General features: G+C 40.2%; 1 protein-coding gene across 6 annotated transcripts in view; it reads left to right on the forward strand.

The window, feature by feature from the left end:
* The window catches only part of dcaf6 (ddb1 and cul4 associated factor 6), a 169,998-nt gene that overhangs the window by 127,900 nt on the left and 26,890 nt on the right, over positions 1–15,208 (forward strand). For 5 of the 6 annotated variants that reach the window (XM_073045489.1, XM_073045490.1, XM_073045487.1 and 2 more), the window contains one exon: positions 3,655–3,693. The exons of the other annotated variant lie outside the window; for it this stretch is intronic. In XM_073045489.1, the coding sequence (XP_072901590.1) occupies positions 3,655–3,693 (39 nt within the window). The remainder of the gene's footprint in view (positions 1–3,654; positions 3,694–15,208) is intronic. 6 annotated transcript variants of the gene reach the window in all.

Genomic DNA, 15,208 nt, shown 5'->3' on the forward strand with positions numbered 1-15,208 from the left:
GGTACACACCTGCTTCATGTAGGCATCAGATATACCAGTACCCAAGAAGAATGCAATAGCCTGTCCAGTAGAACTTCACAGTGGATGTAGCATTTATATCCCCAAGATGGAGTGCTTCGAGAGGTTGGTCATGAAGCATATCAGCTCCTGCCTGAGGACTGTCCTGTATCTGCTCCAATTTGCCTACCATTGCAAAAGGTAAGCAGTAGACACCATTTCATTGGTTCTTCACTTATCTGCATTTGTTAGGATGTTCCTCATTGACTACAGCTCAGAATTTATCATTATCATTCCCTCAAGAGTCTAACACCTGGACCTTGGTGCCTTCTCGTGCAACTGGATTCTCAGTTTCCTCACTGGCAGGCCCCAGTTAGTATGGATTGGCAATTCATTTCCCCCATACTCCATCAGCACAGGTACACCACAGGGCTGTGTACTTATACCTCTCCTCTACTCTCTTTATACTTATGATTGTGTGGATAAGTGCAGCTCCAATGGTGTATTTATGTTCGCTGATAGCAAATCAATGGTGGTGACAGACTGACATATAGGAGTGAGATTGAAATTGTGGTTGAACGTGTCACAACAACAACCTCTCACTCAACGTCAGAAAAACTAAAGAGCTGATAACTAACTATAGGAGGAAGAAGCCAGAGGTCAATGAGCCAGTTCTCTTTCGGGGAACGGAGGTGAAGATGGTGAGGAGTTTTACGTTTCTTGGTGGAAACATATCAGAGGATATGTTGGCATGTCCTGATGTCGAACCCGTTTTTCTGGAAGATGGAGGTCAGGGCTGGTGATCCCTGAGGTTAGTGAGTTTCAAGGTCGGAGGTCTGTGAGGGGCAGGTCTGGAGGCCCGAGGTCAGTCAGTAGATCCAGAAGTCCAAGGTTAGTTGGCAGTTTCAGGTGTCGGACTCCAGTGATCTTCAAGGATGGAAGTTTAGCCGTGAGGCGCTGAAGACAAAGGCCTGCGATAGTTGAGGTCACAGACAACAGTTTGTGGGTCCCAAGCACGAGGGCCAGTAATCCCTGATGTGGGCTTGCTTTGCTGTTGCTCTGTCTGTTTGGTTGTATGCTAGCTGTGTGTTGTTCTGCTGAACATTGTGGACATACTGTGTTGGCGCCAGGAGTGTGGCAACACTTGCAGGCTGCCCCTCGCCCATCCTCAGAATGTGTTGGTTGTTAATGCAAACTACGTATGCATTTCACTGTATGTTTAATGTACATGTGATTGACCTAATCTAATCTGATCTGGTATCAAAAATTGTAATGACAAATGGAATTCAAGAATATATGGATTTCACTCCATTTTGCAAATTATCAACATCCATTCTGCTATACAAGTGTTAAAGGTTTGCTTCTAGCACTTACATTAGCTTCTTTTCCCAATTTAATTTTGTAGTTACTTAGAAGTGTATTCTTGAGTATTTTGTTCTAGAAGAACTTCTGTACTTCATTAACAGAGCTAGAATTGATGTGATCTTCCAAACGGTGTCTTAATCACAGCTTTACGTAGGTTAGGTTGCACTTGGAGTATTGCACATTTCTGATTGCCACACTAGAAGAAGGAAATGTTAACATTAGAAAGAGTGCAGAGGAGAATCACCACAATTGTTTGCAATTGGAGGGCTTTAGTTACGACAAGAGATTTGATAGACTAAGCTTATTTTTACTGGAGCATAAGAGTCTGAAGAGTGAACTAATAGTGATTTATAGATGAGGGCCATAGACTAGACCAAATAATCAGTCTAAACCTAAAGGGCACAGATTTAAAGTGAAAGGGGAGAAATTTAAAGGAGATCTAAGGGCAAGTTTTTTCACAAGCTTGCTGGTGGTCCTAAGGGGTGAGCTGCCAGAGGAGATGGTAGAGGCGGAAACAATTAGAATGTTTAAGAGGCTTTTGGACATGTATTTGGATAAGAGCAAAGTAGGATACAGACCTAAAACAGGTAAATAATTAGCGTGGGTAGGCATGCATCACATTCAGCATTAACAAAGGGTCTTTCTCTGTTGTAAAGCTCCATGACATTGACTCTGTGGTGGATTACCAGTTTGCAGATTATTCCACAAAATCTCCATTTCTATTCTCTTTACCCTAAATGTATTAATTGTGTGATCTTGGTCAACTTTACAACTCAAAGTTCGTTTGCTTTATCACAGGTAGAGGTGCCTTAAATCTGCGGGCCCAAATTATTTAGTGTGTCTGGCTACCCCGGCTCTCCACATTATTCCCAATTTCTCACAATAGCCTCTTCAATCAAGCTTTCAGTTACTTTCCTAAACCCTTTTTTCTGTTTTCTTTGCAGTCATCTGTGCTTAGCCTCATAATTTTGCTTATTTATAGTACACTAATGGTTCTATATACATTATCTTTTGCATACTAGAATACAATGCAAGACACTATTTTCCTTGCATCAATAGAATAATGTTAAGTCAGTAAGCTGAAGAGAAGAGGGTACACAAACCAATTTGCATCAAAATATGAAGCTGCTAAGAACATTTAAATTCTTCTTAAGTTTATTATATAGTACATCAAAACCAAAAGGGCAAATTTTAATCAGTCATTTAACTTCCAATAATTTTGATAATTGAATATTTTCTCATATACAGTTGACATAATGGTATTTTAGAAATGTATTTTAATTTGATTTGAAATTGAAAACTGAATGTTAAAACATATATAATTTCAGTGTATGTAGAATATTTGTTTCAAACAGTAACTTTAATTGCAAATATTGTGTCTTAATTATTTTTTATTGCAAGCCATGAATCCTTGCACTGAAGACTCAATCCAAGAAACAGGAAATTATGTGAATACTGCACTGGCTATGCTTTTGATTACTACGGATATGCAGGATTCAAGTTTTCAAATGGTTCAAAGTACCTTGATTTTGTGAATCAAAAAAACCCAAATAAAACCACAAAAAATAAGTGGTTAATATCAATCTAGTTTTAGTAAAATTTAATTATATGCAAAATGCTTCCATTTTAGATACAAGGGATAAGGTGTATTTTGTCTCCTGCTCTGAACTAAATGTCTCTGATCAGACAACCCATTAATGTTTCAATTAAAATTGCTTTAATATTAATGCATTTTAAATTAATATAATAGACAAATCTTTCAAAATCAGTGCCTTTATATTTACCAAACCAATGAACCAGTTGTTTTAGGAGTTGGCTGATGAGCAAAAGCATGGCATTGTTGCAAGTACAAAGATTTGCTTTAAATTTCATGCTGAATATATAAAATTTATGATTCAAATAAAATCTGGATTAGTTTACCAAAGCCTTGGATCATAAATAGACCATTTATTATATTTTGTTACAATAAGTAGTACTTTATACTGTTTGAGCTGATGTTACATGAACTTTTTTTGCATTCATATATTGTATTTTAAGAAACTAAGTATTGGGGCTGGTATTGCAGCTTTGGACATGAATCTGTTTGAAATACCTATATAGAAATGTTCAGTGATAATGACCATATATATTAGAACATTGAAGTTGCCACAATGATTAAACTATCATTACGGAGTGTATTTGAAATGTTTCATTTCAGTGATATTGACAACATTCTGGAAATATGGCATCCAATTTATGATACCCCAGACTGCTTGTGTATAACCTGAGCCCTATTCTTTTTCTCCTTGATAGATTTACTTTCAGAGGAATGGCAGTGGGTGATAGAATGAGGTAATTCTATCTACTTAACAATACTGAAGATTGGAATTTATCAGTTAAAACCATATTTTCCTCATGTAACCCATGATTACTCTTGAAGAGACAGTGCTCCTTTTTCCTGCCTGTATTTTAATTAAGGTGAGGAAAGATGGTGCAAACTAAATATCCTGTTTGAAGTAGAATTTTCTGATACATATAATTTATTAAGTAATTAAAGGCCAGGCCCTGAAGATTCAGGGAAAGAAATTGCTGTTGGTAGTGTCAGAAACTGAGTATTAAAGGACCCATATAGGATCTCTTTGTTTACAATTCTGGCAGTTTAATTTACCTTGTATAGTTTGGTGTCTCTATGTCTATCGTAAGATTGCAGACAGGATATAAATACAAAAATGATAAACATTTGCTATAATTGCTAATGAAATTTTCTATTCTCCACATGGTGGAATGAATGCTCAATTACACCTCTGCATGCCAGGGCCAGTGTATTCAACAGAATATTTTCTTTGATCTCCATATAGGTTATTGTAAAACTAATTCTGCATTTATGGAAATACCCTTTTCTTGAATAGACTGGTCGGACTCTTTTCCTGTAAGCTATACATGGCCATTTGCGGGGAAAAAAACACTTTTAATATCAAGATTTAGATTTAGATCCCAGAATATACTTGCATCCTATTTCTGAAACATTGAAGACTAGTGTGTATAATTTGAACTAAAAAAAAGAAATAATTGGTGAGCTAAAGGTACTTGTGATCACACGTGAAACAAAACATTGACTTTTTTCCAGAATAATTACACAATATGTGTTTACTTTCTCTAAAGAAGAAAGTGCAAATGCACATTTATAACAAAGTATATTTAAACATGCAAACTATTCACAATCACTACACAGAATTGCTCATCCTTGGAAAACTTAATTTGCACATAACCTTGACCTGCCATTCTCTAATTTGTGTTCTGTGCTTTCGTCAACCCATTTACCATCCTTGGCATTAGATGAACATCCATATGCGCATTTGACAATCCCTACTTTTCCAAATAAAAAAAATTGATAGAGCATTAAAACCATAAAACATAGGAGCAGAATTAGGGCCATTCAATCCATCGAGTCTGCTCTGCCATCATTCCACCATGACTGATTTATTATCCCTCCTGCCTTCTTCCTGTAACTTGATGCCCTTAATAATTAAGAACTTATCAACCTCTGCTTTAAATATACCCAATGACTTTGCCTCCACAGTCATTTGTGGTATTGAATTCCACAGTTTCACCACCTCTGGCTAAAGAAATTCCTCCTCATCTCTGTTCTAAAGGGACATTCTTATATTCTGAGGCTGTGCCCTGTGTTTCTAGACTCCCCCACTAAATGAAACATCCTCTCCATGCCTACTCTATCTAGGTCTTTAGATATTTGATAGGTTTCAGTGAGACCCACCCTCCCCCATTCTTCTAAACCTCTGCAAGTATGGGCCCAGAGCCATCAAATGCTCCTCATATGTTAACTCTTTCATTCCCAGCATTATTCTTGTGAATCTCTTCTGGACTCTTAGCAGTGCCAGCAATCCTTCCTTAGTAAATGGGCCCTAAACTGCTCACAATACTCCAAAAGTGGTCTGACCAGTGTCTGACCAATGCCTTTAAAAGCCTCAGCATGACTATACATTTCCCTACACTGCATTCCATCTGCCACTTCTTTGCTGATTTTCTTCATCTGTCCAAGTCCTGTGCAGAATCTCTGCTTCCTCAACAATACCTGCACCTCCACCTATCTTTGTATTGTCCACAAATTTGGCCATTATACAAGTCATTAATATACTCGGTGAAAAGAAGCAGTCCCAACACCAACCCCTACGGAACACCACTAGTCACTGGCAGGCAGCCAACCAGAAAAGGCCCAGTTTATTCCCTGTCTTTGCCTCCTGCCAGTCAGCCAATCTTCTATCCATATTCGTATCTTCCCAGTAATACCATGTGCTCTTATCTTGTTTAGCAGTCTCATGTGCTGTGCTTTGTCAAAGGCCTTATGAAAATCGAAGAAAACAACATCCGCTGACTCTCCTTTGTGTATTCTACTTGTTATTTTATCTAAGATTTCCAGCCTTCTATTCTGAGGTTGTGCCCTCTGGTCCCGGACTCACCCACATGCAATCCTTGTCTACTCTATTTGTGCCTTTAAATATTCGATAATTTTCAATAAGATTTCCTTCACCTCCATTCTTCTAAACTCCAGGAATTACAGGCCCAGAGCCATCAAATACTCTTCAAATATTAACCCTTTCATTCCCATAATCATTAACGTGACTCTCCCCTAGACACTCTCTCCAATGCCAGCATCTCCTTTCTTAGATAAGGAGAAACTGCTCACAATACTCCATGTGTGGTCTGACCAATGCCTTATAAAGCCTGAGCATAGATTCTTGCTTTTATATTCTAGTCCTCTCAAAATGAATGCTGACATTGCATTTGCCTTTCTTACCACCAACTTAACCTGCAAGTTGACTATTAGGGAATGCTGCAAGAGGACTCCCAATTCCCTTTGCACCTCTAATTTCTGAATTTTCTCCCTGTTTAGAAAATAGTCTACACCTTTATATTCCATCTGCCACTTCTTTTCCCATTCTTTGCTGATTTGCCCAGTGCACTCCAACATATTACAAAACACGTTATGTCAGGCTAATTAGCCTATAATTTTTTTTAATATAATAAACTGGTCTCTGTTTTTGCCTCCCTCCCTTTTTAAAGAGTTGTGTGACATTTTCAATTTCCCAGGGCTGTATATGATCAGTATTGTTACAAAGCGAAGGTTGCTATCTGGAAAACATTTTTAATAGCCTCTATTTTCATTGCTCTTTCTACAGCTGCCTCTGATGCCTTCTGAAGCATTCAATCTAGTTTTTTAAAAAAAATTTTACTCCATCATTATTTGGTTAAATTTTTGACTTTAATGAATTTTGTTGTCAGTTTCTATAGAGTGAATAGGTGCCCTATTTCTTATTTCACATTTCACTTCTCTCTGCTATTGCTCACTTTTCAGATTTTTTTTTGTAAAGTCATCTATATAGCCTCATTTTTTAGTATAAAACCCATATCAAAATAAGTTGATAATAAGGAAAGCACAAATTTAACAATCACCCACCAGACAGTCATCTAGAAAATTTTTATTCTATCCCAGAGCTGCGCTCAACTGTAATATCATTTTGGTTAGATCAGCTGTGGGACTATATCACAGACTTAAGAAGGCAAGAGCAGAAGTTGAATGTTTAGCTTCATAAACCTGCTCTGCCATTCAGTAAGTTTATGGCTAAGATGATCTTAGTCTCTGGTCCACTTTCCTATCTATATCCCTTGATCCAAATATCGGTCTAGCTTGATCTTGGATAAACTCAGTGATTCAGCTTTTACTTCCCTCTAGGGTTAGAGATTTCCAAAAAATCACAAGCTCTGAGAAGACATTCCTCCTCTTCTTGAGCAATATTTTATTCTAAAACATGGAACGTAGAAGAGAGATTGAGGGAAAACATTTCCCTTAACATGAAAATCCTGAAAAATAAAGTCAAATTATTGATTGTATTCAGGACAGTGTCAACCTTTAGAGGTGTGATATAACCATGATTAAACTATTCTTTGGTTGATTATTTATCACCTGGTCTTGCCCTGGGATGGTGGGAGAAGGTGTGGTGGGGGAAGGAATACAGTCTCTTCAATCTTGATTAGTTAACTTACATACCAGTTTGTTCATTTTAACCCCACTGCCTGTTGCATACTTTCATTACCCTAATAGCATGTGCAATGTTAGTTATGCTTTGTACTGATCTTTTCTGCATATTATTAACATAAAAATATATCAGAAGAAAAGAAAGGCACTAATACCATATTGGACAAAGTTTGCATGAAATGGTTTAACAGATAAAAGTTTGCAGGCCATCTTGGACTATTCATTCACAGCACATCTCTACAGGTGACCTTTGATTTTCAGTTGAAATACCAGCATGCATCTTGGGACCATAAACGCTGTCTTTCATGAATAAAACCCAGACAGTGCTCTTAGTGAAATTATAATCTACATTATATCCTGCTTTCATTAACATAATTAGTTAATTCGAAAAAGGAACAGACACACAGGAAATATTGCTCTGTCAAGGTTTGGTTTTATAGATCCTTCAGTGTAAATTGCATTTATATTTGAGGAAAATCCATATCACCATGATGTTATCTGTGTTGAATTGGTCACTACATGTGTTATGGAAGGAAATACAGCTATGAAAACATTAATAATTTGGTAAATGCTTCTATTGTAAATAGGCTTCAAATTTGTCAATTTACAAGCATATTCATCTTTAAGAAGCAAAACTTTTGGTCTTTTCTAAATAACATTAATTAAATACTAATAAAATTATCGTAGGATTAAGGAACACTTTTTTCAGCTTCCCATTGAGCATGATGCTAAGATGTGGATCTCATACAGTGTGAAAAGCTACAGGAGTTGGCAGTGAGGCTTCTACTGATACTAATTTACATCAACAATTTAGATTAAAAATACTGCGCGCAACTTGGTTGCAATCAAAACAGTGGAATAGATGGCTTTGTGGCAAAGTTTGTGGATGATATGAAGATACGTGGAGGGGTAGGTGGTGCTTATGGAAGCAATGTGATTGCAGCAGGACTTGGATGAGTTGGAAGAATGGCAAAATCACAGGTGGAAAACAATATTGGGAAAGGTACAATAATGTATTTTGGTAAAAGGAACAATAGCGTAGACTATTATTTAAATGGGGAGAAAATTCAAACCTCAGAGGTGCAAATGGATTTAGGAGTCCTCTAGCAAGACTCTCCCAGAAGATTAATTCACAGGTTGAGTGTGTGGTAAAGAGACCAATTGCAATGTTGGCATTTGTTTCAAGGGGAATAGAATATAAAAACAAGGAAATAATGCTGAAGCTTTATAAGATACTAGTCAGGCTGCACAGTGTATTGTCCTGACGAAGGGTCTCAGCCCGAAACGTCAACAGTGCTTCTCCTTATAGATGCTGCCTGGCCTGCTGTGTTCCACCAGCATTTTCTGTGTGTTAACGGAGTATTGTCAGCAGTTTTGGGCCCCTTATCTCAGAAAGGATGTATTGGCATTGAAGAGAGTCCAGAGGAGGTTCAGGAGGATGATTGTGGGAATGAAGGGGTTAACATATGAGGAGCATTTGGCAGCTTTGAGTCTGTACTCACTGGAATTTTGAAGAATGCAGTGAGATCTCATTGAAACCTACTGAATGTTGAAAGGACTAGATAAGGTGGATATGGAACGATGTTTCCTCTGGTGGGGGTATCCAGAACTAGAGGGCACAACCTTAAAATTGAGAGGCAATCTTTTAGAACAAAAGTAAGGAAGAATTTTTTTAGCTAAAGAATGGTGAATCTATAGAATGCTCTGCCACAGACTGTGGTGGAGGCCAAGTCCATGGGTAAATTCAAAGTAGAAGTTGATAGATTTCTGATTGGTCGGGGCATCAAAGAATATGGTGAGAGGGCAGATGTGTGGAGTTGAATGGGATCCAGGATCAGCCATGATGAAATAGCAGAGTGGTCTGGATGAGTTGAATGGCCTATTTCTGCTCCTATGTCTTATGGAACTCTGGAAAACAATCATATTCAATGTAAAACTTGACAAGCAAAGTAAGCTAGGTAAAATCCACAGGTGGAAGTCAGTCACAGAACATTGGATGAAAAAAGGGCAACTCCTAGCTATTTTGAAAAGTGATCATCCAGTTAGAGTGAAATTCAAACAGATCTTTGGATAGTAATTTATTTATCTAATTGTAAAGCTCTAAGGTTTCACTGCTAATGTAATGGTCTGTCTATAATGTTTCACTGCTAGGTAATGGTTTCTCTGGAGCAGCAATGTATGTGTTATGACTGGAGATAACGGGGCCTTTGGAATGTATGCTAGACAATTAGATGCATGTTGTTCTTTCTTGTGGGTCTGGGAGCAGGGATTTTGCGCTCTTTTGTCAGCGAGAAATGAAGAAAAAAGACGTGAGTGGAGACCGCCGGATGGAGTGGACTAGGAGCGAGGGTCCGAGAGTCGGCGACGCTCGGAGGAGGTTGATGGGAAATGACTGGATGAAATCATGAGCTCCAACATGCACACTAGACTGTTTCATTAAAATGGAACCTTTTTCTTTTTATTTTCTTTACTAACTCTATAGTCAGATTATGATTTATAAAGTTCACTCATTTAATTGCGTGTGGTGTGCTGTCTGATATTTTGCAGTTTGGATTTGTAACCGGGCAACACATCACGCAGCATCCACACAAACGAGACTTCTCAGTTTGGTTGGGCCAAAGGCTGCCTTCCCCTAGACAAACACATGCTGGCCAAACCTAAGGGTTACAATGGTAGGGGTATCGTTCCAGGATTGATTTCATTGGATGCTGTGTGATTGCCCTAAGCATTGAACCAGTGGGTCTGTGCTGGGATGGATGCTGCCGGGGTGGAGCAGTGGTGCATCTCCGTAGGGATACTGGTAACTAATGCATACATGTTGTGTGAGGTGGATATTCGTACCTCGGATGAATTGTTAATTCGATTTTTTGAGTACTGTTAAAGCTGTTGGCAAAGTTGAGGTTGTAGCACGGAAGTTTGATAAAATAGCGAGCTCAGACTTTGTTTTAGTTTAAACTAGCACTGATGTAACGGCGGTGGAACTGCCCGCTTCTATCAGTGCCCCAGGTGAGGCGGGGCCATGGTCTGTCACGGAGGAGGAGAAGGTAGCGGGGCGGGCCAAGTCACAAGACGAACTTCCCGTAGCTGGGGGTCAGGACTTCAAAGACAGGGTTCTGTTCTTTCTGAGGAGTGAGGGGAAGGATTGGTCAGATTTGGAATGTCTAATTAGTCCCCATCCCCCAGTGAACAGTGAGAGTTCTGAGTTGGCATCAGCCCTTACCTCTCTGGCGAATAAGTGGCCCAGTGCACAGGCAGAGGGTTCCCACCGGAAGCTAAGAATATTCTCTGGAATAACGCCCAGCCCCGAGGGGGAAGAGGAGTATGAGACTTGGGCGGAGCAGACTTCTCAGTTGTTAGATGAGTGACAGTATTCTGATGACGTAAAGAGACAGAGATTGGTTGAAAGTTTGAAGGGGTTGGCTGCTGACGTGGTGAGATCCGTGAAAACACACCAACCCTCAGCTAATCTTGCCGATTATCTGGGTGCATTGGAGAGCACTTTTGCTATGGCAGGGAGCCTACTGGAGCTCATGGCAGGGTTTTGGAATATGTGTCGAGAAGGGGGAGAAGCTTTCTGCTTACGTTTTTCAGCTAGAGAGGCAGCTAAATTGTTTGTGGCGTAGAGGGCTCATTCAGGCAGCTGAGGTGGATAAGCTAAGGATGGACCAGATAGCCAAGGGTGCCCAGTCCCAGGACATGATTGCTTGAGATCTCTGACAGTCCCATAAGACGCTTCCCCCTCCCTCCTTGTTGAGCTGATTAGAGAGGTACAGGAGGAGGAGAACTCATTGGAGGCATGGGAGGATTCCATCAGCCGGGTACAGTCCTCAGTAGTAGCCCCTTGTGGTGAAGTGATCCCAGGGGATGGTAAAGGAGATTGTGCTAGAGCTGAGAACTGAGATGTCCCGGGTGTTAACAGTGGGTGGGGACGCCCCATATGATAGGACTTGTAGAGAGAACGGATTATGCAGAGGGCTGTTAATTCAATTTCTCTATGTGCTCGCCATTGTCTTTTAACTGCTCAAAGTTGTACACAGGGCTCATGTGTCTAAAACTAAATTATCACGGTTCTATCCTGATATTAGTCCCTGTTGCAATAAGTGTAAAGGGGGTGAGGCTTCCCTTATTCATATGTATTGGGCTTGTCCTAGCTTGGAGAAATTCTGGAGAGATTTTTTTAACTTTATCTCATATGCTTAATTGCTACTTGGAACGTGACCCTCTGATTGCTCTTTTCGGTACTTCGGGAGAAGTTGATGAACTGACTGGGTCAATTTGCTTGTCATTGTTGATAAGAAAAATGGAAAACTAAGGATTTGCTTAGATCCAAAAGACTTGAATCGAGCCATTAAAAGAGAGCATTTCATATTGCCTACTCGTGAAGAAATTATGTCACAGTTTGCTAATGCAAAGTACTTTATTAGATGCATCCTCTGGATTCTGGCAACTTAAACTAGCTGAACCGAGTTCAAAGTTGTGTACCTTTAACACTCCTTTTGCCAGATACTGTTTTCTTCGGCTTCCATTTGGAATTGCATCAGCTCCTGAAGTGTACCATAAAACCATTCACATGCTAAATGAGCACATTGAGGGTGTAGATACATCCATGGACGATATTATTGTCTGGGGATCTGGCATGAGCCAGACTCAGACAAGTCTTTGAGGCAACATTCAAGGCAAACCTGAAGTTGAATAAAGACAAATGTCAGCTATGAGTGACTGAACTTACCTTTGTGGGTGATATCATCAGCAATGAGGGTGTGCATCCTGATCCATTGAAGGTTTCTGCTATTGAGAACATGCCAAGACTGCAGTGTAAAAAGAATGTTCAGAGGTTCATGGGTATGGTCAACCTCATGGGAAAATTCATATCCAATCTTTCGGAACAGCTTGCTTCATTGAGGCAGCTAACAGAAAAGAAAAACGAATGGAACTGGAATCATGAACAGGAGAAGGCATGGCAAAATCTCAAGAAAGTGCTCACTAAAGAACCTGTGTTGAAATTCTATGATGCTGAGAGACCCATTAAAATCTCATGTGATGCATCTCAAGCAGGCTTAGGAGCAGTATTACTCCAGAAACATGATAAGGAATGGCTACCAGTGGCATATGCATCTTGTTCATTATCTGATCCAGGAACAAGGTATGCCCAAATTGAAAAAGAATTGCTCAGCATTATGTTTGCTTGTGAGAGATTTCATCAGTTTGTATCAGGGCAATCTATTGATGTTGAAACTGATCATCAGCCTCTGATTGCATTGTTTCACAAACCTTGAAGCGGCTGTCCTTTGTGAATTCAGCAAATGATGATCAAATTGCAAAGCTATGCATTGAATGTGTCATACACACCTGGAAAATTTATGTACATGGCTGACTCACTTTCCGGAGCTGTGGATCCAACAACAAAAGACAGTCACAGGGACGCTGTTGATGTTCAGGCATTTGTTGATATGATCATAGAGACTGTACCTGTTGCTCCCAAAAAGTTGGAACTGCTGCGTCTTGAGACAGAGAAGGACAAAATTCTCAGTCAGATAATACAAGTGGTGATGGATGGATGGCCAGATAATAGGCATGACTGTACCTCAGAAGTACAAGAATATTGGAACCACAGATCAGAACTTTCTGTTGTGGATGGGATATTGTACAAAGGTAGCAGAATTGTGATTCCTAAAAGTCTCTGAAAAGAAATGCTTGGGAAAATTCATAAAGGCCACCTAGGTATTGAAAAGTGTAAGAGAAGGGCGCAGGAACTGATGTTTTGGCCCAGGATGAATCAAGAAATTGCAGAATTGGTGTCTTCTTGTCAAATATGCCTTAAATACCAACCTAGCAACCCTAAGGAACCACTGCATCCACATCCTAGTCCTCAGAGACCTTATCACAAAGATTATCTATTAATAACAGATTACTACTCACTTTATCCTGTAGTGTGCGGTCTGAGCGGAACAACAGCACAGAATGTAATTACATGCATGAAATCAGTTTTTTCCAGACATGGTGTACCTGATGAAGTTTTCACCGACAATGGTCCACAATTCAATGGTGAATGCATGAGACATTTTGCTCAGGAATGGGGCTTTGTTCATATAATATCTAGTCCATTTCCCCCTTAATCCAATGGATTAGTTGAGAAGTTGGTAGGAATTATCAAGAAAATGATGCACAAAGCAAAAGATAGCGGAGGTGATTTTTATAAAGCTTTTTAGCCTATCGCAGTACTCCACTTGAATGTGGATTTTCACCTCCTCAGCTCTTGATGGGATGCCGTTTGAGATCCAATCTGCCAATAAATGAGAGCCTCCTGAGAACAGAGGGAGGTGAACAGATGGAAAGATGAACACAAAGCAAAGCAGAAAACATACTTCGACAGATGTTCTTGTCCATTACCTGAACTGCACCAAGGAGATGAAGTGAGGGTACAAGACAAAATGAACACATGGACACAGAAAGCTACAGTACTTGGAGAAGTACAACCCAGATCATACATGGTCCAAACAGAAGAAGGAGCAGTGTTAAGAAAAAATTGCAAAGACCTCAAGAAAGTGCCAACTTCAGAGTTTCAGTTAACTGATGCAGACCAGAAAAAACATGGAAATAACAACGAAATACAAGAACTACGTGCACCACTTCATAAACCCCCGGAGAGACTGACAGAGACATGTTAAATTATGCATTTTCTCTGGTCAATGTTGCTAATTGTTTTTCTTTTTAAGGAAAGGAAAATGGGGTGATATAACGTGTAAGAATGTGATTGGAGAGAGTTCGGAGCATGCGCAGGGATGATAGAAAGATCTAGAAACATGGTATTGTAAAAACATTGTGGTTGTTGTTAAATAAAAGTTCTATTTCTTCCGGAAGATGGCTCTTTATTAGTAACCCATGGTACATATGAATATCAAGAACACAACGCTGACCTCGGCGAAACTGGATGCCACAGGCCATTGGTGGTTGGCAGCGTTGTCTACCTATGATTTCAGCCTGAAGTACCAGCCGGGGAGCCGGAACATTGATGCAGATGTTTTGTCCCGATGGACGCATGAGGGAATGGACAGGGGCGAGGAGTGTGAGAGTGTTCCTGCCCCTGGGGTGAAGGCCATGTGTCAGTTTGCCATCACTGTGAAGGCAGAGGAAAAGGAGGGGCAGGATCGAGCAGTGGATCAATTGGGGGCTTCTGATGACGCCATTCCCCAAGTTTACTGTAACCTGACTGCTCTGATGACAAATCAGCTGCCCGAATTGAGTTCTGGGGAAGTGACAGCTGCTCAGTGAGATGATCTGGGCATCGATACCATTTGGTCAGTGGTCAAAAAGGAAGACATGGCTCAGGCGGAGAAGACGAAACATGCGTCAGTGCCTCCATTACTGAGAGAATGACCTCGGTTGGAGTTGCCGAACCAAATCTTACACCGGGTCACATCACCCAGGACTGACCTCTGCGTTGCCAGCTGGTTCTGCTGGAGAAGTATCAGAGGATTGCGTTGAAGTCACTTCTTGATGATTTTGGACATTTGGGGGTGGAAAAGACCTATGGGTTGCTCAGAGGCCGGGGCAGATGAAGTCAGAGGTCAAAGAATACTGCAAGTCATGCATTCAATGCATCCAGTGGAAGACACTGCCTACGAGGGCAGCTCCCTTGTCCCACTTGCAGGGTGTGGGACCTCTGGACCTGGTGTGTATGGATTTCCTGTCCATAGAACTTGATGGCAGCAACACAGCAAATATCTTAGTCATCATGGACCACTACACCAGATATGCTCAGGCTTTTCCTACCAAGGACCAGAGGGCGTCTATGGTAGCCAAACTGTTATG

This window comes from Hemitrygon akajei, chromosome 5, assembly GCF_048418815.1.
Source record: "Hemitrygon akajei chromosome 5, sHemAka1.3, whole genome shotgun sequence".
NCBI lineage: Eukaryota > Metazoa > Chordata > Chondrichthyes > Myliobatiformes > Dasyatidae > Hemitrygon > Hemitrygon akajei.